Source organism: Mobula birostris, chromosome 24, assembly GCF_030028105.1.
Source record: "Mobula birostris isolate sMobBir1 chromosome 24, sMobBir1.hap1, whole genome shotgun sequence".
Lineage (NCBI taxonomy): Eukaryota > Metazoa > Chordata > Chondrichthyes > Myliobatiformes > Myliobatidae > Mobula > Mobula birostris.
Genome location: NC_092393.1, coordinates 5,657,950 through 5,682,954, shown reverse-complemented (window position 1 = coordinate 5,682,954; position 25,005 = coordinate 5,657,950). Strand labels below are relative to the sequence as shown.

The window sequence follows — 25,005 nt, the reverse complement described above, 5'->3', positions numbered from 1 at the left end:
GCCCAAATCTCCCTCCCCTTGTTCTGTCCATCCCCCTTCCCCCCCGCTCTTTGCCCAATACCCTCCCACCTCCCTACTCTCTGCTCGACCCCCCCCCACCCCATCCCCTGTCTGGCCCGTCCTCTGCCCAAACCACCATCCTCTTACTTTCTGCCTGACCCCCACCATCTGCTTTATGTCCGATCTCGCTCGTTCTTCATCCCACCCTGCTCTCTGCCTGCAAACTCCTCACTCTGCTCTGTGTGCATAGCCTGTCCGCGCCCACAACAATAAGCCTGACAAGGTAAGGTAGTCACTGTTTGTCATAGGAGAACTAAACTTCGAACTTGCATGGCACCCTTCTCAACCTCGGTGAGTGGAAACACTTTTTGCCCCAACTTGGAGTTATAGACACGTAGCACGGAGCCCGGTCTTCCAGGCCACAATGTCCACGCTGATATTGTGTACCTGTCTGCACTAATCCCGTTTCCCACGACTTGATCAACAGTCTTCTTCTGCAGTGTGTCCTTGTCATAACTCTGAAACTGAGCACTAACGCACAGAGGAACCTGTAAGCTGACATCACCCACCTTACCCAGAGCTACAAAGCTCAGATTTGATCAGTGCCAAATGCAAACATATGAATCAGGATCAGGGGAAGGCCACTCTGCCCATCAACCCTGTCCTGCCATTCAATCTGATTGTGGGTGCTCTGATTGTAGTTCCATTCTGCATTCTTATTCACCCTTGCTAGCCTTACATCCCCTTCCTTATCAATCCACCTCTGCCTTCAAAATATTTAAAGACTGCACTTTGTGGGGAAAGGAGTCACTGAGATTTGTGTCTCTCAAGATAAGAAATGTAATCTCATTTCTGTCTGAAATGGCAAACCCCTACTTTTAATCTGCAATCCCTGATATTGGGGGTTTCCCACCATGGAACAGCCTCTCCACACCCACTCCCGTGGACCTTCGTTGTTTCAGTCAGAAAATGGAGAGATCACCTACTCCAGATTTGGTCTCATCCATGTTCCATGTACTGTATCTGAGAAGACAGAGCCTCCTTTAAATGGCCCATCTAAACTGTAGCATCTGATGATTTCCGCTCACCTCACCTATGCTAATCCCATTTGCCCGCATTAAGCCTTTCCCATCCAAGTACTTGGTCAAAAATGCCTTTTAAATGTTGTAATTACATCTGACGTCCTACGCCGGCGGCTCACTCCATATAAACAGTCAGAGAGCCAAACAGCACAGAAACAGTCTCTTCAGCCCAACTCATCCATGCAACCAAGGTGTCTTCCGGAACTAGTCCAATTTACTTGCATTTGGTCCAGACCCCTGTCAACCTTTACTATCTATATACCTCCTCAAATCTCTTTAAATTATAATTATACCACTTCCCCTGCCACTTTGTTCATCTAGTACTTTGTCAATTTTAGAAAACCGAGCACATTTACTTTTCCTACATTTACACACACAGTCCAGCAGTCATGGAACATCCCTTCTTTGTCAAACTCGGCATCTTGGACCTCCAAAAGTGGTCCACAGCAGGGGTGATTGATAAGTTTGTGGCCCAAGATACAATGAGATGAGTTATTAATTTCAAACTTTCTGCTGTTTCACCCAGAGTTGAACTGCACATGCATGTAACAGGAGCAGTATAACTCATTTCCTTCTACCTTAGGCCATGAATTTATCAATCACCCCTGCTGTGGACCACATGGAGGTCTAAGATGCTCTCATTACATGTACGTACAGTTCAACTCTGAGTGTTAATGCAGAAAGTTTGAATTTAATAACTCATTTTCTTCTACCTTAGGCCATGAACTTATCAATCACCCCTGCTGTGGACCACTTCTACGAAGAAGGGATCCGTATGCTCCATGACCGTTGGACTAAGTGTGTAAATGTAGGAAAAATAACTGTGCTAGGTTTTCTAAAATTGACTCCTTCTACCTTAGGCCTCGTACTAGGCACTGTCCTGATGAATCTCCTCTCCTCTGACTCTATTGCTACCACATCCTTCCTGTAACGTAGTGACCAGTACTGTGTACAAAATCCCAAGTACGACCTAACCAAACTGTTGTACAGATGCAACATGGCATTCAAGCTCATAATCATGAGAAAGTTTGCAGTTGCTGGAAATCCAAGTAACACACACAAAATGCTGGAGGAACTCAGCAGGTCAGGCAGCATCTATGGAAAAGAGTAAAGAGTTGACACTTCAGGCTGAAACCCTTCTTCAGGGCCATATAGTTAATGCCTCAGTCCCAACATACCAACTGGCTTGTTCACTGCCCTATCCACCTGTGTCTACACTTGGAGATGTGCATTCTCCCATTTAGCCTCAGATGACCAGAGTGGCACAGTGAACAGAGTGCCAGAGTGGCACAGTGATCAGAGTGTCAGAGTGCACAGTGAACAGAGTGCCAGAGTGCACAGTGAACACAGAGCCAGACTGGCACAGTGAACACAGTGCCAGAGTGCACAGTGAACACAGAGCCAGAGTGGCACAATGAACAGGGAGACAGAGTGGCACGGTGAACAGAGAGCCAGAGTGGCACAGTGAACAGAGAGAGAGGGAGCCAGACTGGCACGGTGAACACAGTGCCAGAGTGGCACAATGAACAGAGAGCCAGACTGGCACGGTGAACAGAGAGCCAGAGTGGCACAGTGAACAGAGAGAGAGGGAGCCAGACTGGCACGGTGAACACAGTGCCAGAGTGGCACAATGAACAGAGAGCCAGACTGGCACGGTGAACAGAGAGCCAGAGTGGCACAATGAACAGAGAGCCAGACTGGCACGGTGAACAGAGAGCCAGAGTGGCACAGTGAACAGAGAGAGAGGGAGCCAGACTGGCACGGTGAACACAGTGCCAGAGTGGCACAATGAACAGAGAGCCAGACTGGCACGGTGAACAGAGAGCCAGAGTGGCACAATGAACAGAGAGCCAGACTGGCACGGTGAACAGAGAGCCAGAGTGGCACAGTGAACAGAGAGAGAGGGAGCCAGACTGGCACGGTGAACACAGTGCCAGAGTGGCACAATGAACAGAGAGCCAGACTGGCACGGTGAACAGAGAGCCAGAGTGGCACAGTGAACAGAGAGCCAGACTGGCACGGTGAACAGAGAGCCAGAGTGGCACAGTGAACAGAGAGAGAGGGAGCCAGACTGGCACAGTGAACAGAATGCCAGAGCTCGTGTTGTCTGTGAGGCGTCTACACATTCGCTTTGGACTTCCCTGAGGTGCTTTGCTTCCTCCCACAGCCCACAGATGGGATAATTGGCCGCTGTTAGTGTCTGTGAGTGGTAGGAGAGCTGATGGAAATGTGGGGAGAATTACAGCTTGGGATGAATGCGGGGTGAGTGTCAGTACAGAGCTGATGATCAGAGTGGAACAAAGGACCTACTTCCCTGACATCTTAAATGATGGTGGCAAAAGCACTGAATGTGAAATAAGCATCAGACTCAGTAATAAGACTCTTGTTTAATTTTAATGCTGCTTATCAATAACTTTTCTCAGCCCAGACCCCTGCCTTCCAACCAATGCCCAGCACTGAAATGTCACCTTCCCTCACTTCTCAACCTGAGGAACAGTCAGCAGTGTGAGGTACTCGGGATCAATCAGAACCGGCAAAGGGGAGAAAGGAAACCAGGTGACGAGTAAAATGGAGACACGAGGGACTGTAGATCCTGAAACTACATGTTGCTTCAGATAACAGGTAGATAGCTCTCCAACCATGGCACTTTGTTCTCTTCTGTTTTCTAAGACCCATCGCAGGATACTCACGCCAGATCCTGAAGGAAGGGTGAAAGGTCACACTGCGTAGCATGGAGACACAGAATGGTAGAGGCCAGTGCACTCAGTTCTACTTCCCCCTGGACATCCCCTGCCTGCAAGTTAGACAGAGAATAATCTCTCAGGAATACAATTGTTGAGGTTTCCATACTGTTTGCAAGGAACAGTGGAACATATAAACAGGCCCCTCAGCTCACAATGTATGCCTAACTAAATGACTCCTTTTTACCCTATACAATGCCTATATGACTATATCTCTTCATTCATGTTCTATCTAAAAGCATCCTCCCTAGGTTTAAATTCAAAAGTCGCCCAGTGAAGTTTAACACCCAGGAATGTCCCGGGTAAGGGACATATCGCTTTTCATATCCCGGTTTCATATCGCTTCAGTAGAGAAGCTATTCTTCTCTGTCCCACTGCACAACAATGTCCCACCACATTGCTGCTGGAAATTTATTTATTCAGGTTGGAACCAGCAGATATTACCCATCTCTCAGGGTCCTTAGAGATGCAAAGAATGCAGACACCCTCCCTCAAATTCTCTAGCTTGGAGGGCTTCAGAGTCTGACCCACAAACACGCCCCCCACCTGATCCACACACCCCCCTGACCCACAAACACGCCCCCTCGATCCACACACCCCTCCTGACCCACACACACGCCCCCCGACCCACATACCCTGCCGACCCACCCCCCCCACCTGAACCACACACCCCTCCTGACCCACACACATGCCCCCCGACCTATATACCTCACCTGACCCACACACACACCTCCCGACCCACACCCCCCCACCTGGCCCACACACACACCCCCCAACCCACATACCCCCCCACCCACACCCACCTGACCTACACACCCCCACTTGACCCACACACACGCCCCCGACCCACACACCCTGCCGACCCCCCCCCACCCACACTCTCAAGGTTTCTACCTGCATTTTCAGCCGATCAAACTGCACAAACCGTTGCAGCAGGCCTTGATGAATTCGAAAGACAGGCTCCTGTCTGCTCAAGGCGGTGTCCCTCTGCGGAGAGAAACAGGGTGAAAGTGCTGCTTCACTGCCTCTCTGTGCCCCCCACCTCCCAGCCCTCTCCCTCCCACACCACCTGAGAACCTTGCCCCTTCCAGTTCAGCTGCCCCTGACCGGGCCGGTACCTGCTCGTGGATGATCTTCAGCTGGAGGTGACACTTGCCCCGATCAGGATAGGTCTCAGTACAAGGTTCCAGCGTGTACCATTTATCTTCAGGAGTGTAGGGCAGATTCTGTGAAAGACAGGTGAATGCAGGAGAGCACAGGGTAACTGATGACATCTCCGAGCAGCAAATCAGCAGCTTCAGCACACTCCAAACCCATCACCTACTGGGGCCCAGCCCATCCTCCTCACTTCCCCCTCCCCATCCTCACAGGCCCCAACCAGAGCACAGGTCCCTCTGGCACAGACGAGATGTTAAAATTGGTGCTGGTTTATTACTGTCAGATGCAGAGAAAAACTCGTCCAGCATTACTGTGTATCACCACACGGTGCACGTAGATATGACCAGGTAAACAATAACAGAACCACGTACAACAGCAAAAGAGAATGTTCAGTGTGGGTAGACAATAAGGTGTGAGATCATAATCAGGTTGATTGTGAGATTAAGAGTCAAGAAAATTGTGGCCGAGCTGTTGGTTTCTGGAGGTCACCAAGATCCCATTGGAAGGTGCTGGGACAAATGAACGTTTGATCAGCAGAATACAAAGATCGATTTATCACAGCAGGCATGGGGGTAAAACAAGGAACCTCAGAACTCTTACAGGAGCAGCTGGAGAGGCTTTCGATTGCCTTTGGGACCCAACGGTACGGTCAGGGTGGTGCTGAGCTGTGATCTCAGTCAATGCCATGACCTAGACTTGTTTGTTTTTTTTAGCTCTTAAGGATGGTTCTAGGGACAGAGGGGGGAGTTAGGGAGTCAGGTTACAGTCTAGGGACAGGGATTCTGGGGAGTTAGAGGTCAGGCTGGAGTCCAGTGCCCCACTCTGTGCTTTAAAAGCGAGCGGCGTGGATGGGTGATGAAGGGCATCTCGAGTCCAAGCCTCCACTCCATGGTGATAGGGCAGTAGTGTGACCGGATGTTGGGCTGTCCCAGATTAGTGAGTCTCGGGATTGGATGTCCACATGACAAGCGTCAGTGATTCAGCAATCCCAGAGTTCAAGCTGAGAGTACCGGCTCCCATTATCAACTCCAGTCCATGGGTTGACAGCAAAGATCAAAGCCAAACTGTTGATCGGATGTATGGCTGCTGAAGTCCGATGGCCGAGGGCTGAAGACCTGTCCTGTACTGGGGTTGCACGGCTGCCCATGTGTGCGGGGGTGGAAGGAAGGGAAGGGGCTTGTTCTGCCGGTTTTTCTGCCCTGTCTTGTTCTGCCAAGCGCTATGGGTATGCTGTGCTGGCACCGTAACATGTGGCAACACTGACAGGATACGCATCCATAAGTGTGTTGGTTGCTAACACAAACAATCCAGTTCACCATATACATGTGATAAAGAAATTCATCAGGATCTCAGGATTAGAAACGTGGAGAAAGCTGACAGTTTGTATCAAAGCAACACACAAAGTGCTGGAGGAACTCAGCAGGTCAGGCAGCATCTGTGGGGATGCACGGACAGTTGGCGTTTCAGGCGAAGACCCCTCTTCAGGACTGGAAAGGAAGGAGAGTGATGCCCGAATAAAAAGATGTGGGGAGAGGATGTAGGATGCCTAGAAGGTGATAGATAGAGGGTTGGAGAGGGAGGAATCTGACAGGAAAGGAGAGTGGACCGTAGGAGACAGGGGAAGAGGATGGGCAGGTGAAAACAGGTAAGAGCTCAGGATGGGAATTAGAAGAAGAGGGGAGAGGGAGGGAATCTTGTTTTACCGGAAGGAGAAGTCAATGTTCATGCCATTAGGCTGGGGGTACCCAGACGGAATACAAGGTGTTGCTCCTCCACCCTGAGGGTGGCCTCATCTTGGCACAGGATCAACATGTCAGAATGTTTTCCACTGTAGGTCATTCCTGAATATAAAATCGTCATCTCCTGTGGAGCCTCTGCAAGAAGCATCCATCCCCTCCCAGAGAATGACTGTCCCTGCACGAGGTGCCTAACCCAATGAGAAAGTGTGTAGATTGAGGGATGGTGCACTCCTGTCATTAAGCTAGGATCCTGATCAGTGGACACAAGGTTCCCATTCCTACCCAACTGCTTAATCTCCACTTTGACATTTCATCTTTCTTTCTTTAGTAATCTTTTTATTGATTTAAAAGCAGCATAAATACAATCAAGGGGAGAATAATTTCGAATATATATGTCAGTAACAATGTTAACCGAGATTGAGACATTGTCAAAATCATAGATATTGTTAAACTAGTATAAAATATATAATAAAAAATGAAAATAACAATTCTCCTCTTACCAGTTTATGAAGAGAAAAGAAAAAAACATTTGGTTTTAAATGGAAAGAAAAAAAACCATTACACAAAAAACAAAAAAAAAGGGACTGGGCGTTTTAAGGATACGTCCAAAAAAAAAAGAACACGTTTTAATCAAATCTAAAACTTCAAAAAAAAAAGATTGAAAGAGTAATAAATCAGATTAAATGAAAATATTGGATAAAAGGTCACCAGATTTGCTCAAATTTAAAGGATCTATCAAATGTCCAACTTCTTATTTTCTCTAAACTTAAGCAGGATATAATGGAGGAAAGCCAATAAAAAACAGTAGGTGGATCAGAACCCTTCCACTTCAATAAAATGGCTCTCCTAGCCAGTAAGGTCGAAAAGGCTATCATATGTTGAGCAGAAACAGGAATATTTTCTGCTTCCGATGGGATAATCCCAAAGATTGCTGTAAGTAAATTAGGTTGTAGATCCAGATCCAAGACTTTTGATAGTATTTTAAAAACATCGTTCCAAAAGTATTCTAGCTTTATACAAGACCAATACATATGAGTTAAGGTGGCCAGCTCAGTATTACACCTGTCACAAATAGGATGGATATTGGAGAAAATACGTGCTGGTTTATCCTTTGACATATGGGCCCGATGCACTACCTTGAAGTGTATCAAGGAATGACGGGCACAAATAGATGAGTTGTTAACCAAATGATAAATTTTACTCCATTGATTATCTGAAAATTATTCTTGAAGTTCTAATTCCCAAGCACGTTTAATTTTATCATTAGATATCATTCGTGAGTTCAATAACCGTTAATAGATTATAGCTATCAACCCCTTTTGAAATGGTTTAAACTGAAAGAGAGCGTCTGTCATATTAGGTGGATAAGCAGAAGGGTAATTTGGCAACAAACCACGTAAAGAATTCCTAATTTGTAAATATCTTAAAAACGTGTACATTAGATAAATCATATTTATCCACTAACTGAGAAAAAGACATTAAACAGTCCCCTAAAAACACATCTGAAAAAGTTATTATTGCCTTGGTTTTCCAAATTAAAAAGGCCTTATCCAAAATTGATGGTTTAAAAAATAATTGAGATGGATATTACGAGAAAGAATAAAATTATTTAACTCAGAAAACTCTATGAAACTGAAACCAAGTTCTTAATGTATTTTTAATAATGGGATTAAATTCTTGTCTGCTAATCTTAGAAAACAGAAAGGGAAGAGGAGCTCCCAGTAAAGAGACCAAAGAGAACCCCTTCACCGAGTTTTCCTCCAAATCCAACCATGAAGGACATTCATGTATATCTGAATAGTGAATCCAAAAAAGTAATATATCGAATATTAATTGCCTAATAGTACATTCTAAAGTTAGGCAAAGCCATATCACCATCCTTTTTAAGGATTTACTCAATCTAGGATTTTTATTGTTCCAAATATAAGATAAAATCATAGAATCTATTCTGTCGAAGAACTTTTTAGGAACAAAGGAAGGAACTGCCTGAAATATATATAAAAATTTCGGTAAAACTATCATTTTAATAGCATTAATTCGACCTATTAATGATAATGTCATAGGCGATCATTTAGAAAGCATTTGTTTGGTGTAGCCAATTAATGGAAAAAATTATATGTATAGAGATCCTTAAAATTTTCTGTAATTTTAATACCAAGATAGGTAAAGTAATCTTTAGCAATACTAAAAGGTATCTGATGATTTGGATCCGAGTAATTATTAATAGGAAATAAACTCACTTTTATGTAAATTTAATTTATACCCAGAAAAGCTACTGAATTCAGAAAATATAGATAACATAGAAGGAATAGATTTCCTAGGATCTGAAATATAAACTAACAGGTCATCTGCATATAACGAAACCTTGTGTACTTTGTTCCCTCTCTTAATACCCTGAACGGTGTTAGAATCTCTAAGAGCAATAGCAAGGGGTTCTAAGACCAGGTTAAATAATAAAGGGCTAAGAGGACATCCCTGTCGAGTACCCCTATGTAATCTAAAATAGGGAGATTTTTGATTATTAGTTATAACAGCAGCCATAGGAGCATGATAGATCAATTTAATCCAGGAAGTAAATCCCGGGCCAAGATTAAATCTTTCCAAAACCTCAAGTAATTAAGACCGCTCCACCCGATCAAAAACTTTCTCTGCATCAAGGGAAACAACATATTCGGATTCTTTAGATGGAGAAGAGTGAATACTATTTAATAATCTTCAAATATTAAAATGTGATATCTATTTTTAATAAATCCGGTTCGGTCATTGGAAATAACAGTAGGCAAAATATTCTCAAGTCTATTAGCCAAAATCTTAGAATTTTAAGATCCACATTCAATAGGGAAATTGGTCTATAAGAGGTGCATTCAGATAAATCTTTATCTTTTTTATGAATTAAAGAGATTGAAGCTTCATAGAAAGTTTTCAGGAGAGCCCCAGAGGACATAGAATCAGTGAGAATGTGACATAAATGAGGTATAAGTATATAAGTAAAAGTCTTTTAAAATTCCAGTGTATATCCACCCCGTCCCGGAGCCTTAGCTGATTGAAGAGAGGATATAGCCCTTGCTATTTCCTCTTGTTTAACAGGTGCACCTAATGTATTCTTTTCTTGAATAGAGATTTTAGGTATATTCAATTTTTGCAAAAAAACTATTCATAAAGGTAATATTATTATCTGAGAATTCAGACCCAGAAAGATTAGAGTAGAAATCCATAAATATCTTATTAATTTTATAAGGATCTACCATTGCAGTTCTATCAGGTCTTCGTATTTTCAGGATCTGTCTTCTAGCCATATTTGCTTTTAACTGACCAGCTAATAATTTGCCTGACTTGTCTCCATGTATATAAAATTGGCTTTTGGATTTAAGAGGTTGCTGTTCAATGGGAAAAGTCAAAAGCAAATCATGTGCTTGGAGTTCCAGCCTTTCCTTAAAGAGATCTTCACTAGGCGTTACTGAATAAAGTTTATCTATTTCTTTAATCCTATTAGTGACCAGCAAAAGTTCCACCTTAGTTTTCCTTCTTGAACCTAACGAATATGAAATTATCTGTCCTCTAAGAAAAGATTTCATCGCGTCCCAAATAACCAAATTTGACATTCCCTCAGTTGTATTCAATTCAAAAAATAGAGAAATTTGTTCTTTAATAAAATTTACAAAAGTTGAATCTTGCAACAATGAAATATTAAATCTCCACTGAGGTATGAGAATATTAACAAGGAGTTCCAAGGTTAATTTCATAGGTGCATGATCTGACAATGCAATACCATATGCACATTCCACAACAGAGGGCACCAATCGCGTATCCAACAAAAAATAATCAATTCTTGAATATTTATGATATACATGTGAAAAAAAGAAAAATCTTTTTCTTTAGGAAATTTAAATCTCCAAATGTCAACCAGACCTTATTCTAATAAAAAAGAATTAATACATAAGGAAGTTTTATTAGGAAATGATGGATTGGTGGACGATTTGTCAATCGACAGGTTAAGACAACAGTTAAAGTCACCGCCCATAATCAACTTATATTCATTTAAATTCAGCAATACAGAAAATAGCTTCTTAAAAAATTTAGGGCTATCTATATTAGGTGCAGAAACACACACCAAAGCCACCTTTTGACCACATAACAGACCAGTGACAATTAAATATCTTCCAATTAAGTCAGTACCAGTATTAAAATGAACAAAAGGGATTTTAGAATTAATAAAAAGATACCCCTCTTATTTTATTTACTGATAAAGAATGAAATAAGGGTCCCTTCCAAAATTTAAAAAAGCGATTTTCATCCTGTCTACAGATGTGACTCTCCTACGCAAAAATAATATCTGCATGAAGCGTTTTTAATTTCTTAAAAATCTCTCTGCACTTAATAGGTTGGTTCATACTGTTTAAATTCTAAGATATTATATTGATTTTATTAAGATCCATATTTAAAATTTAATTTAAAAATTTTATAAAGTAATCTAATGCGCGAGGTGCAGCCTAGATTGGAAGAAAGGGCGAAGCATGACTTGATCAGAAAGAAAAGCAGGCTGATTGACAAAGAGAAGCCCCTCAGGCCTGCCCAGTGGGAAAAAAACTAACCTAATAGACCCACCCAGCTCCCCCAAAAGCCCAGAAACCGTCCACTAGGCGAACGGCAGCTAATCTAATGACCTTTGACCCCAGTCTCCAGCTGGCAGCTCCTATCTACAAAGTAAAAAGTGACCACCACCAGAAAGACATAACAAAGAATACATAAGGAAGTTTTATTAGGAAATGATGGATTGGTGGACGATTTGTCAATCGACAGGTTAAGACAACAGAAAGTCACCGCCCATAATCAACTTATATTCATTTAAATTCAGCAATACAGAAAATAGCTTCTTAAAAAATTTAGGGCTATCTATATTAGGTGCAGAAACACACACCAAAGCCACCTTTTGACCACATAACAGACCAAATATTTTCATATTATGTCTAACAGTAGTTAAGACCGGATTAACGACGGCCATCTTAAATCTGTTTAATATACGCAGCCATGTATTCAAAAAAAGGATAATTCTAATCAACTAATATATACTACAACTAATATTAAAGATTTATAAATCAAAGAAAAAATAACTAAATATATATCATAGTCATAGTCATACTTTATTAATCCTGGGGGAAATTGGTTTTCGTTACAGTTGCTCCATAAATAATAAATCGTAATAGAACCATAAATAGTTAAATAGTAATATGTAAATTATGCCAGTAAATTATGAAATAAGTCCAGGACCAGCCTATCGGCTCAGGATGTCTGACCCTCCAAGGGAGGAGTTGTAAAGTTTGATGGCCACAGGCAGGAATGACTTCCTATGACACTCTGTGTTGCATCTTGGTGGAATGAGTCTCTGGCTGAATGCACTCCTGTGCCCAACCAGTACATTATGTAGTGGATGGGAGACATTGTCCAAGATGGCATGCAACTTAGACAGCATCCTCTTTTCAGACACCACCGTGAGAGAGTCCAGTTCCATCCCCACAACCTCACTGGCCTTACGAATGAGTTTGTTGATTCTGTTGATGTCTGCCACCCTCAGCCTGCTGCCCCAGCACACAACAGCAAACATGATCACACTGGCCACCACAGACTCGTAGAACATCCTCAGCATCGTCCGGCAGATGTTAAAGGACCTCAGTCTCTTCAGGAAATAGAGACGGCTCTGACCCTTCTTGTAGACAGCCTCAGTGTTCTTTGACCAGTCCAGTTTATTGTCAATTTGTATCCCCAGGTATTTGTAATCCTCCACCATGTCCACACTGACCCCCGGATGGAAACAGGGGTCACCGGTACCTTAGCTCTCCTCAGGTCTACCACCAGCTCCTTAGTCTTTTTCACATTAAGCTGCAGATAATTCTGCTCACACCATGTGACAAAGTTTCCTACCGTAGCCCTGTATTCAGCCTCATCTCCCTTGCTGATGCATCCAACTATGGCAGAGTCATCAGAAAACTTCTGAAGATGACAAGACTCTGTGCAGTAGTTGAAGTCCGAGGTGTAAATGGTGAAGAGAAAGGGAGACAAGACAGTCCCCTGTGGAGCCCCAGTGCTGCTGATCACTCTGTCGGACACACAGTGTTGCAAGCACACGTACTGTGGTCTGCCAGTCAGGTAATCAAGAATCCATGACACCAGGGAAGCATCCACCTGCATCGCTGTCAGCTATGTGTTAAATTCAGAACTACATTAACTGTTAAAGCAAACAACAACAGATCTAAGTGAGTTAACGAAGTCTGTGTCTGAACATTGATAAAACGAAGAGCGGACTTTAATCAACGGCGTTACAAACCACTCCCAGCTAAGGATTAACTTTTCAAATTGCTTATGAAGTGGACTTAATCTCTTTTATAAATTTCCAACCATTTTCTGGAGAGTCAATCCATTTTGGACGAGCATTGGGTGGAGTAATCATCAGATGAGCGGGGTAACGCAACGACAGACAACAGTTAATTTTTAAAAATTCCGCCATCACTTCCCTATATTTAATTCTTTCAGCATAAATCTCTGGGGTAAAATCTTCCACTATACGAATCTTAACTTCATTATAAATGAGTTTATCCCTTTTCCTTGCATTCCGAAAAATAGCTTCTTTGGTTGTAAAATAATGCAAACAGAGAATTACAGGACGTGGTTTAATTTCGGCTGATGGTTTAAGACACCGAATTCGGTGAGCTCTGTCCAATATCGGACAGGCTTCGAGAATGTCATTAAAAAGTGAATATAACATGTTGGATAACAACTTTAGTGGCTCACCGGTTTCCGTATTTTCAGGCAAGCCCAGTATACGTGGATTCATCCTGCGATTTCTGCTTTCCAAATCAATCGTTTTCTTCTTAATTCTTTATAATTCCGAAGTATTCTCATTAATTTTCTTTTCCATAAAAGACATCTTCAAATCCTGTTCTTCAATAGATTGATTCATTAATTCAAATTTCCTTTCAATTCTGTGAGTACTCTGCTTAAGCGTCTGATACCGATTTTCCAAATTCTTCAAAGATTCCTGAATAGCGAGGATAGTTTTTTCAAGCAGTTCATTAGCTTTCGTCAATTTATCCATTTTGGTATCCACCATACTGATCTTCACATCAATAGCTTCTATTAAAGAGAGCATTCTTTCCGAAGCAGAAACTTACTCTAATTTCTCTGTTTGTTGCGGCTCAGGAAGAGTTTTGCCACTCCTTAATTCGGTTCCAGCCACTGTAATTAAATCGTAAACCCTTCCGCAAATATAATAAGTCTCCAAACTTGAAACGGACCTACTAGTGTGTTGTGAAAGACGGAGTTGAGACAAAAAAAAAGTCTTACTCTGTACGCTGCCAAATGGAGACTCCACTTTGACCGTTCAGGGGCCTGAGTTTCTCAAGGGTCAACGGAACTATGCCCTGTTCTGGGCCGAATCCACGACCTTTGGTCGGATTGCCGCTCAACGGCATTGCTGTTCCCATACCAGACCACAATGCAGCCAGTCAGCACACTTTCCACCACGCATCAAGAGAAGTTTGCCAAGGTTTTTGATGACATGCTGAATCTCTGCAGCCCGCTGAGGAAATAGAGCTGCTGTCGTGGTGTTTTTGCAATTATATTTGTAGTATCCTGGTTCACATCTTTAGTGTTGTGCTGTAGGTATTTCATTGAGCAGCTCTGCCAGAGCTGTTTATTCTGCTTTCAGCCTGTTTGGGTTACCGTTGAAGATCAGGGATGATGTGGAATGTGTGCCATTCAATCAGCGGGAGGTTTACTTGGTGAGGGACAATGAGGTTGGGCTTGGGTTTCTTTTGTTTGGCGGGAGATGGAGAGAGAAGATGCTGGGGAGAACCAGTGGTAGCATACGATCCGGTGGGAGACCTGTTTGTTCGAGATGGATTGCCAGCGACGTTCAGAAGGTGGGTGGGTGTTCACGCTGACCGAGGGCCCAGTGTGTGAGTGACATAGAAGTTCAAGATGAGCTCTAACTTGTACAAGTTTGACTGTTTAATTAGAATGGGCCCTTTTTGTTATTCTTTACTAACCCTTTAGTTAAGATTCATAAATATAATTCATTTAATCATATGCAGTTATTTCATGACACTCATTTGTAACAGGGTAGCAAGTTACACAGCATCCACACAAACTGGGGTTTGGGGTGGGATGAGCCATCTCAGTCCCATGAGCTTGGTGGGACTTGAGAGTGTCTTCCCGAGACTTACACAGCCAAGGAAACCAGGGTGTTTCATATTTATATAATGGACAGGTCCTCTGAGATAGTGACACCCAGGAATTGAGCACGTCTACATGAAACGTTGCTGTAGTAAACCAGCATCCATCATCAGAGATCCTCACCATCCAGGCCATGCTGTCTTCCCACTGCTGTCACCAGGCAGAAGGTTCAGGACTCGCACCACCAGGTTCAAGAACAGTTCCTACCCCTCAACCATCAGGCTCTTGAACAAAAGAGCATAGCTACATCCATTCTACTTCTGGTGTTCCCACAACCAATGATTCAATACTTCACCTTTCTATTTTTTCCACATTTTATTCCACCCTCCACATCCTCACCCATTCACTTGACCTCCCTATGCCCCCTGAAGCCTCCCTGCCGTTCAGGTGTAGATGTGCAGCACACTGTCTGTATGTTACGACTCTGCAGGTACAGCTATGTCAGCCCATTGTTTGACTGGTCTGTGGAACAGCTCGCCCAACTTAGACCCCCGGTAGTTACGAGGAGAATGCTTCAAAGTTGTGTGTGCTGGAGTAACTTTACTAAGTCTGAATTCAGTGGCCTGCTCCACATGGATTTGTTCTTCCTTTGTCAGCAATGTGCTTGTGGTACAATGGAGTGTGGAGTATCCTGCAGGAGCACCTCACAGTCAAGTGGGCTGCTGGGTCGAGAGTGACACAGCGGCCAGACCAGGCCTGGATGGCAGATTTTCTCTCCTGAAGGCTAATGGTGCACTAGGTGGGCTCTAGAAACAACCTAGTAGTTTAGTGGTCACAATTACTAATGACTAGTTTTTTTTTGTTAAATTTCAGATTATTAAGCGAAATTCCATGGAAGACATGGCGGGGTCTGAAATGTACGATTCACCTTGCAGGTTGTTCAAGTAATTTAACACCATTCCACCACCTCTAAAACACACAGTTCCTTCTGTTATTACCGTACCTGGATACTGGCTGACTCACAACAGTTGTAAAGAGGAGATATAAACAGTAGTCCTGAAGAAGTACATTAACAGTAACAAAGTACAGCATCCACATTGCAGCTCCTTCCCTCACCAGCACCCTGGGTGTGGGTACTCCAGCAACTCACTAACATTTTTTTCCAGAGCAGCTTCCAGATCTTTCAGCATTTCCCCCTGGAAAGACGAGAACAGTAGGCACAGCTTTCCATGAAGGTGTCAGCTGCCAGACCCAAACTATAATAACTTGAAAATACATTGCCATTCCTGCACTATTCCCAGATCAGGATCCTGTGAACACTACCCAAAAACAGTGGCAGCAAACTCACCACGAGGACTGGAGCAGTTTGAGGAGGTTTCCTCTCCACTCACTTCTGCAGGGATTGAAAATAAACACTGCACCCTGCATCGGATGAAGAGAGAGAATAATTGTCTCACCTGCAGCTTAATGACCACATTTCCCAGAAAATCGTCTTGCTCGTGCTTCCGAGCTGCCTTCTTCACGTCTTTGAACAGCCTGCAAGGTGAATCACAGTTAGCTTCAGCAGCAAGAACCATCAGGCACTCAGAAGTCAGTCGTTTCAAGCACCCTGAGGTATGAATGGGGAAGGCAGAAATGGTGACACTGAAACTGGTTCCAAACAAGAGGCAAAAAACAGGGGAATGGTGGATCAGGGATAATAAAAAGTCATGTAGTTGGGTAATATGGAGAATTGGGCGGGGGGAAGAAAAGGTCAGATTGGTATTTGGGTGATATATGGTCTGTTACCTCCCGGGTGCCAGGGTCCAGGATGTCTCTGACCGGGTGCACAACATCCTGGTACCAGAGGGAAAGTAACCAGAAATCGTGATACATGTTGGTACCAATGACATAGGCAGGAAGAGGGATGAGGTCCTGAAGTGTGAGTTTCTAGGCAGAAGGCTGAAGAACAGGACCTCAAGGGTGACGTTCTCAGGATTACTGCCAGTGCTACGTGACAGTGATGGTAAGAATTGGAGGTGATGGCAGTTGAATGCATGGCTGAGGAGTTGGTGCAGGGGGCAGGGTTTTAGATTTTTGGATCATTGGGATCTCTTCTGGAGAAGGTGGGACCTGTACAGATTGGATGGGTTGCACCTGAACTTGAGGGGAAGCAATATCCTTGCAGGTAGGTTTGCTAGCATGGTTCGGGAGGGTTTAAACTAATTTGCAAGGGGGATGGGACCCAGAGCAATAGAGCAGTGAAAGAAGTGCATGGAGTAAAGCCAGATCTAACATATAGAGAGGCTTTGAGGAAAGAGAAGCAGAATAAACGGTGTAAGGACAGTAAGGTAGAAGGGCTGAAATGTGTGTACCTCAATGCAAGAAGCATCAGGAACAAAGGTGAAGAACTGAGAGCTTGGATACATACGTGGAATTATGATGTAGTGGCCATTACAGAGACTTGGCTGGCACCAGGGCAGGAATGGATTCTCAATATTCCTGGATTTCAGTGCTTTAAAAGGGATAGAGAGGGGGGGAAAGGGGAGGAGGGGTGGCATTACTGGTCAGGGATACTATTACAGCTACAGAAAGGGTGGGTAATGTAGCAGGATCCTCTTTTGAGTCAATATAGGTGGAAGTCAGGAACAGGAAGGGAGTGGTTACTCTATTGGGGGTATTCTATAGGCCCCCTGGTAGCAGCAGAGATACAGAGAAGCAGATTGGGAGGCAGATTTTGGAAAGGTGCAAAAATAACAGAGTTGTTATCATGGGTGACTTTAACTTCCCTAACATTGATTGGCACCTGATTAGTTCCAAGGGTTTAGACGGGGCAGAGTTTGTTAAGTGTGTCCAGGATGGATTCCTGTCACAGTATGTGGACAGGCCGACTCGGAGGAATGCCATCCTAGATTCAGTATTAGGTAACAAACTGGGTCAGGTCACAAATCTCTCAGTGGGTGAGCATCTGGGGGACAGTGACCACCGCTCCCTGGCCTTCAGCATTATCATGGAAAAAGATAGAATCAGAGATGACAGGAAAATTTTTAATTGGGGATGGGCAAATTATGAAGCTATAAGGCTAGAACTTGTGGGTGCGAATTGGGATGACGTTTTTACAGGGAAATGTACTATGGGCATGTGATCGATGTTTAGGGATCTCTTGCAGGAAGTTAGGGATAAATTTGTCCCGGTGAGGAAGATAAAGAATGGTAGGGTGAAGGAACCATGTGAGGTGGAGAATCTAGTCAGGTGGAAGAAGGCAGCATACATGAGGTTTAGGAAACAAGGATCAGATGGGTCTATTGAGGAATAAAGGGTAGCAAGAAAGGAGCTTAAGAAGGGGCTGAGGAGAGCAAGAAGGGGGCATGAGAAGGCCTTGGTGAGTAGGGTAAAGGAAAACCCCAAGGCATTCTTCAATTATGTGAAGAACAAAAGGATGACAGGAGTGAAGGTAGGACTGATTAGAGATAAAGGTGGGAAGATGTGCCCGGAGGCTGTGGAAGTGAGCGAGGTCCTCAATGAATACTCCTCTTTGGTATGAGAGGGAACCTGATGACGGTGAGGACAATATGAGTGAGGTTGATGTTCTGGAGCATGTTGATATTAAGGGAGAGGAGGTGTTGGAGTTGTTAAAATACATTAGGACGGATAGGTCCCCGGGACCTGACGGAATTCTCCCCAGGCTGCTCCACAAGGCGAGGGAAGAGATTGCTGAGCCTCTGGCTAGGATCTTTATATCCTCGTTGTCCACGGGAATGGTACCAGAGGACTGGAAGGAGGCGCATGTTGTCCCCTTGTTCAAAAAAGGTAGTAGGGATAGTCCGGGTAATTATAGACCAGTGAGCTTTACGTCTGGTGGCAAAGCTGTTGGAAAAGATTCTTAGAGATAGGATCTATAGGCATTTAGAGAATCATGGTCTGATCAGGGACAGTCAGCATGGCTTTGTGAAGGGCAGATCGTGTCTAACAAGCCTGATAGAGTTCTTTGAGGAGGCGACCAGGCATATAGATGAGGGTAGTGCAGTGGATGTGATCTATATGATTTTAGTAAGGCACTTGACAAGGTTCCACATGGTAGGCTTATTCAGAAAGTTAGAAGGCATGGGATCCAGGGAAGTTTGGCCAGGTGGATTCAGAATTGGCTTGCCTGCAGAAGGCAGAGGGTCGTGGTGGAGGGAGTACATTCAGATTGGAGGATTGTGACTAGTGGTGTCCCACAAGTATCTGTTCTGGGACCTCTACTTTTCGTGATTTTTATTAACGACCTGGATGTGGGGGTAGAAGGGTAGGTTGACAAGTTTGCAGACGACACAAAGGTTGGTGGTGTTGTAGATAGTGTAGAGGATTGTCAAAGATTGCAGAGAGACATTGATAGGATGCGGGAGTGAGCTGAGAAGTGGCAGATGGAGTTCAACCTGGAAAAGTGTGAGGTGGTACACTTTGGAAGGACAAACTCCAAGGTAGAGTACAAAGTAAATGGCAGGATACTTGGTAGTGTGTGGAAGAGCAGAGGGATCTGGGGGTACATGTCCACAGATCCCTGAAAGTTGCCTCACAGGTAGATAGGGTAGTTAAGAAAGCTTATGGGGTGTTAGCTTTCATAAGTCGACGGATAGAGTTTAAGAGTCACGAGGTAATGATGCAGCTCCATAATACTCTGGTTAGGCCACATTTGGAGTACTGTGTCCAGTTCTGGTCACCTCACTATAGGAAGGATGTGGAAGCATTGGAAAGGGTACAGAGGAGATTTACCAGGGAGCTGCCTGGTTTAGAGAGTGTGGATTACGATCAGAGATTAAGGGAGCTAGGGCTTTACTCTTTGGAGAGAAGGAGGATGAGAGGAGACATGATAGAGGTGTACAAGATATTAAGAGGAATAGATAGAATGGACAGCCAGCACCTCTTCCCCAGGGCACCACTGCTCAATACAAGAGGACATGGCTTTAAGGTAAGGGTGGGAAGTTCAAGGGGGATATTAGAGGAAGGTTTTTTACTCAGAGAGTGGTTGGTGCATGGAATGCACTGCCTGAGTCAGTGGTGGAGGCAGATACACAAGTGAAATTTAAGAGACTACTGGAGGAATTTAAGATGGGGGTTTATAAGGGAGGCAGGGTTTAAGGCTCGGCACAACATTGTGGGCCGAAGGGCCTGTACTGTGCCGTACTAATCTATGTTCTATGTTCTATAGAAAGCACTGACTGGAGTGCGGAAGGAGGAGTTGGATGTGGGCATGGGAAGTAGGAAGAGTTCAAATAGAAATGGATGAGTATTGGGAATTAGAAATAGGTGAATATCAGGAGTACTGAGCTGAAATTTGAGGAGTTCTTTGAATGGAGTTTGAGCAATTAGAACAATGAGTTACTGGTAACATTTAGATTTCGGATCAGAAAAGTAGGTATTATTGGATTGGAAATGGAGAAAATTTGGAAGAATGGGTCGGGGGAAATGAAAAACCTTGGATTGCTGCGGAGTTACGAGGAAATTGGGAATCAGGTATCAGGATGGGAAGTGAGGAATGTCAAACTGGTTACAATTGAAATGGTCCACTTCGATGATGTGTTGCGGCCAATTGTGTGACATCAGATCAGGAAGTCATTAGTGATTAGGTGGATATAAATCCTGACGAAAGGGCATTGACTTGAAAGATTACCACTTGTTCTCTTTCCAGAGATGCTGATTGACCTACTGAGTATTTCCAGCACTTTTCTTCTCATTTCAGATTTCTAACATTATGGTGTTCTACTTCTAAAGACAAAAAGTTAATTCCATAAGATCCAAGGAGAAGAGGTACACTGGATCCAAACTTAGCCCAGTTACTGGAAGTGAGGGACAATGGTTGGAAGGTGTTTTAGTGAAGGGAAAGTAATTACTAATACTCATCTATAGGCATGATACTCAATCATTTGACTTCAGCAATACTTATTAATTATTTAGACATTCATTTCAGGGGTTTGCAGATGATAAAAAAAAATTGGCCAAATGGTTGACAGTGAGAAGGAATGTTTTGGACTACAAGGAGTTATCATTGACTTGAGCAGAAAACCGGCGAATGTAATTTAATCCAGAGAAGTGTGAGGTAACACATTTGGGAAATGCAGAACGGCAGAGGGCAGGTAATGAGCTGCGTGGAGGTCTACTGATCTTTAAAAGCCACAAGAAACATCGATAAGCTATGTAACAAGGCACACAGGGTGTTAACTGTGACACAGAATATATACACATATTGATCAGCTTGAGCACTGCAGACAGCTCTGGTCAATATTATAGGAAAGATGGGATTGCGTAGAAGAGAGTGCAGAGGAGACTGATATTTATTTACTTCAGTTTACTGAACCTTCCAGCCGCCCACTTATTTCCCTGTGAGCCATTCTCTCTCACACACCGTCCTCCAAATCATTCTCCCACCTGACTCCTGCGATGACCAATTAACCAACCAATCCGTGCAACTTTGGGATGTGGGTGGAAACTGGAGCACCTGGGGAAATCCACAGTCGCAGTATCAGCTTACAAACGCCACACAGTCAGCACTGGGTCACTTGAGGTGTGAGGCAGCAGCTGTCCTAGCTGTGTCAGCATGTCACAATTAAAAGCCTCTTTCTCATTTGGTGGGAGTCAAAGCCAAGCCACTATCCTGGCAAGCACACAACCAACGATGTTTCACGGAGTGGAAAACTGTAACCATCACGAAAAGTTACATAAACTGGGATTGGGATAGAGGGGCTGCTAGGAGCCTTTGTTAAGGTGTATAACATTACATAAGTACTCAGGATTGATTTTGCTTAGCAGAGGGGTCAAACACCAGAGGGCAGAGATTTAAAATGGCTGGTGGTAAGAAGGGAGATGTGTTGAACCCTCTGTCGGACATGTAATAAATGCAGAGAGTTCAGTCACCGCACCCCCACCATCATAATCATATTTAGCCAGTCCTGGTATATGTTTTTGAAGAGCAACAATTTAATGTATGGACTCAGTGCCGGAAGGTGGATTAGTTTCAGTGACTCTTCTTCAACCAGCACAGATCTGATGGGACAAATGGGCTCCTTCTGAGTCACTCTGGGATGCCAAGATTCATTCATATCCAGAAAAAGGGACAATGAATGTGGCATTGAAACCACAGCTGAGTCTGTTAAGAGAGTGTGGAGTGGGAATAAGATTCTGGCTGTGGTGTATCTGTCAGTCTCTGTCACCACCAAAACTCTTGTCTGAACGAGTCATGTACACAGCAGAAAGTAACGCCCATTACCTCTTCAGCCCATGGATCCCGTGGATTTCAGCCAGGCGCAGGTTTGCAGACTCATCGTCGTCCAGGTCCCTGAGAACAAGCAGAACATTATCCACAAAGGAATCTGCTACAGCCCTTTAAATTCAGCTCAGCCGTCACAGTAACAGGCTGCTTCTATACAACGTCACCCAGCCGAGCATCCCTGCCCTGCTGTACTACCCCATTTGATACAGGACTATGGAGGGAGCAGGGGGGTTTGCATTATTACAGGGCTGTAGAGAAAGACTTTTAGGTTGATGCTAGACCATGGGCACAGGGTGGGACATGGGATGCATAGAAGACTGTGGCGGTAGTGTAGTAATTGGTTCAGTTTAGCGTTAATACAAGGTTATCAGGACACAGTGCCCTAAGGATTTTGATTTACATATGTTAAGGGTGGGGAACGGGAGAAAAACTATGGATCAGTTGAGGCTGACTCAGATTGTGGGGAGAGAGCGGGGTGGTGGGATTAATTTTGGATAAATATGGTAACACAGAAACAATGGGGTAATGAGCTTAGATTTGTCTGCACATATGTCATTACAAAGAAAGCACAGCATTGGCATCGCCTATACTTTCTTCGAAGTTTGTGAAGATTTGGCATGTCATCCAGAACTTTAACAAATTTCTCTAGCTGTCGCAGGAAAGCAGCATGCATTATCAGGGATCCCCAACACCCAGGCCATGTTGTCTTCTCCCTGCTGCCATCAGGAAGGAGGTACAGGAGCCTCAGGACTCACAGCACCAGGTTCAGGGACATTTATTACCCCTCAACCATCAGGAAGGAGGTACAGGAGCCTCAGGACTCACACTGCCAGGTTCAGGAACATTTACTACCCCTCAACCATCAGGAAGGAGGTACAGGAGCCTCAGGACTCACACTGCCAGGTTCAGGAACATTTACTACCCCTCAACCATCAGGAATGAGGTACAGGAGCCTCAGGACTCACACTGCCAGGTTCAGGAACATTTACTACCCCTCAACCATCAGGAATGAGGTACAGGAGCCTCAGGACTCACAGCACCAGGTTCAGGAACAGTTACTACCCCTCAACCATCAGGAATGAGGTACAGGAGCCTCAGGACCCACACCGCCAGGTTCAGGAACAGTTATTACCCCTCAACCATCAGGAAGGAGGTACAGGAGCCTCAGGACTCACACTGCCAGGTTCAGGAACATTTACTACCCCTCAACCATCAACCATCAGGAATGAGGTACAGGAGCCTCAGGACTCACACTGCCAGGTTCAGGAACAGTTACTACCCCTCAACCATCAGGAATGAGGTACAGGAGCCTCAGGACCCACACCGCCAGGTTCAGGAACAGTTATTACCCCTCAACCAGCAGGAAGGAGGTACAGGAGCCTCAGGACTCACAGCACCAGGTTCAGGGACATTTATTACCCCTCAACCATCAGGAAGGAGGCACAGGAGCCTCGGGACCCACACCACCAGGTTCAGGAACATTTACTACCCCTCAACCATCAGGAAGGAGGTACAGGAGCCTCGGGACCCACACCACCAGGTTCAGGAACATTTACTACCCCTCAACCATCAGGAAGGAGGTACAGGAGCCTCGGGACCCACACCACCAGGTTCAGGAACAGTTACTACCCCTCAGGCTCTTGAACCAGAGAAGATAACTTCACTCACCCCATCACTGAACTGTTCCCACAGCCTATGGACTCACGTTCACGGACTTTTCATCTCACGTTCTCGATATCTATAGCTTATTTATTATTATTATTATTTCTTTTCTTTCTCTTTCTTTTTCCATTTGCACAGTTTGTTGTTTTTTTTTGCACATCAGTTGTTTGTCCATCTTGTTGAATGTGGTCTTTCATTGATTCTACTGTGTTACTTCGATTTACTGTGATTGCCCACAGGAAAATGAATCTCGGTTGTACAGTATACAATGCACTTTGATAATAAATTCACTTTGAATGTTTAACTTTTTTTGAGCACAGGAGCAAGGATGACTGCTACAGTATTCCTGGTTATGACCACACCAGCACAGTATTGTGTGTAGTTCCTTATCGGAGAATTGATAAACCTGCCAGGCAGCGTGCAGCAAAGGTAGGACCAAGTGTGAGGACAGTCTAAATTGACAAGGTTTGTAATCACTGGAGTTCCGTGGAAATGTCACTGACAGGCTGGATGCAGGGAAATGTTTCTCCAGGCTGGGGAAGGGGTTGTAAAAACAGGCTACATTCTCAGGATTTGGGATAGTTCATTTAGGACTGAGATGAAGGAATGGATACATCCTCACAGAGAGTAATGGACATGGAATTCTCTACCACACAGGGCTGGGGAGAATCGGTTGCTCAACATTTTAAAAGAGGACAGAGGCTAATTTCTAGACACTAACAGCATGGAGGGGCATGAGAAGTGGGTCAAAGAGATACTGAGACAGAAGATCAGGCTGCGGGAAGCGGATGCAAATGTGGGGAATAAGATAAATGGGATTAATGTTGGATTGGTATCAGTGGATAGCATGGACTCAGTGGGCTGAAGGGCCTGTTTCTGTGCTGTAACATTCTGTCCCTCTATAATGGTAATCAATGGTGCAGGAGGCTCACAGGGCTGAAAGGCCAAATGATTTTGCTGAGTCAGGCATGGTGGTTTAATATCCTTATCCACAAGGTAAATGTCATTTCACCCCACAACCCTCAAGGCTTACATTTTCTCAACACCTTCTGGGTTTTGGGATCAGAATACTCACCACATTTCCACATAAAGTTCAGTAAGGTGGATATCTTTGACTTTCCTGCAAATGAAAGAATGTAGTTATCAATGTAGCTCATGGCAATGACCAAACATCTCGTCCATCCACAGAGAGTACCATGGATCTGCTCACTACCATCAACACAAAC

General features: G+C 44.2%; 1 protein-coding gene across 3 annotated transcripts in view; it reads right to left on the bottom strand.

Annotated features, from left to right (window-relative positions):
* unc13d (unc-13 homolog D (C. elegans)) overlaps positions 1-25,005 on the bottom strand; it is a 205,838-nt gene that overhangs the window by 110,524 nt on the left and 70,309 nt on the right. For all 3 annotated transcript variants that reach the window (XM_072242643.1, XM_072242641.1, XM_072242642.1), the window contains exons 7-12: positions 24,855-24,899; positions 22,115-22,183; positions 16,347-16,425; positions 4,942-5,049; positions 4,718-4,810; positions 3,773-3,876 (exon numbers count right to left, since the gene is read on the bottom strand). In XM_072242643.1, the coding sequence (XP_072098744.1) occupies positions 3,773-3,876; positions 4,718-4,810; positions 4,942-5,049; positions 16,347-16,425; positions 22,115-22,183; positions 24,855-24,899 (498 nt within the window). The remainder of the gene's footprint in view (positions 1-3,772; positions 3,877-4,717; positions 4,811-4,941; positions 5,050-16,346; positions 16,426-22,114; positions 22,184-24,854; positions 24,900-25,005) is intronic.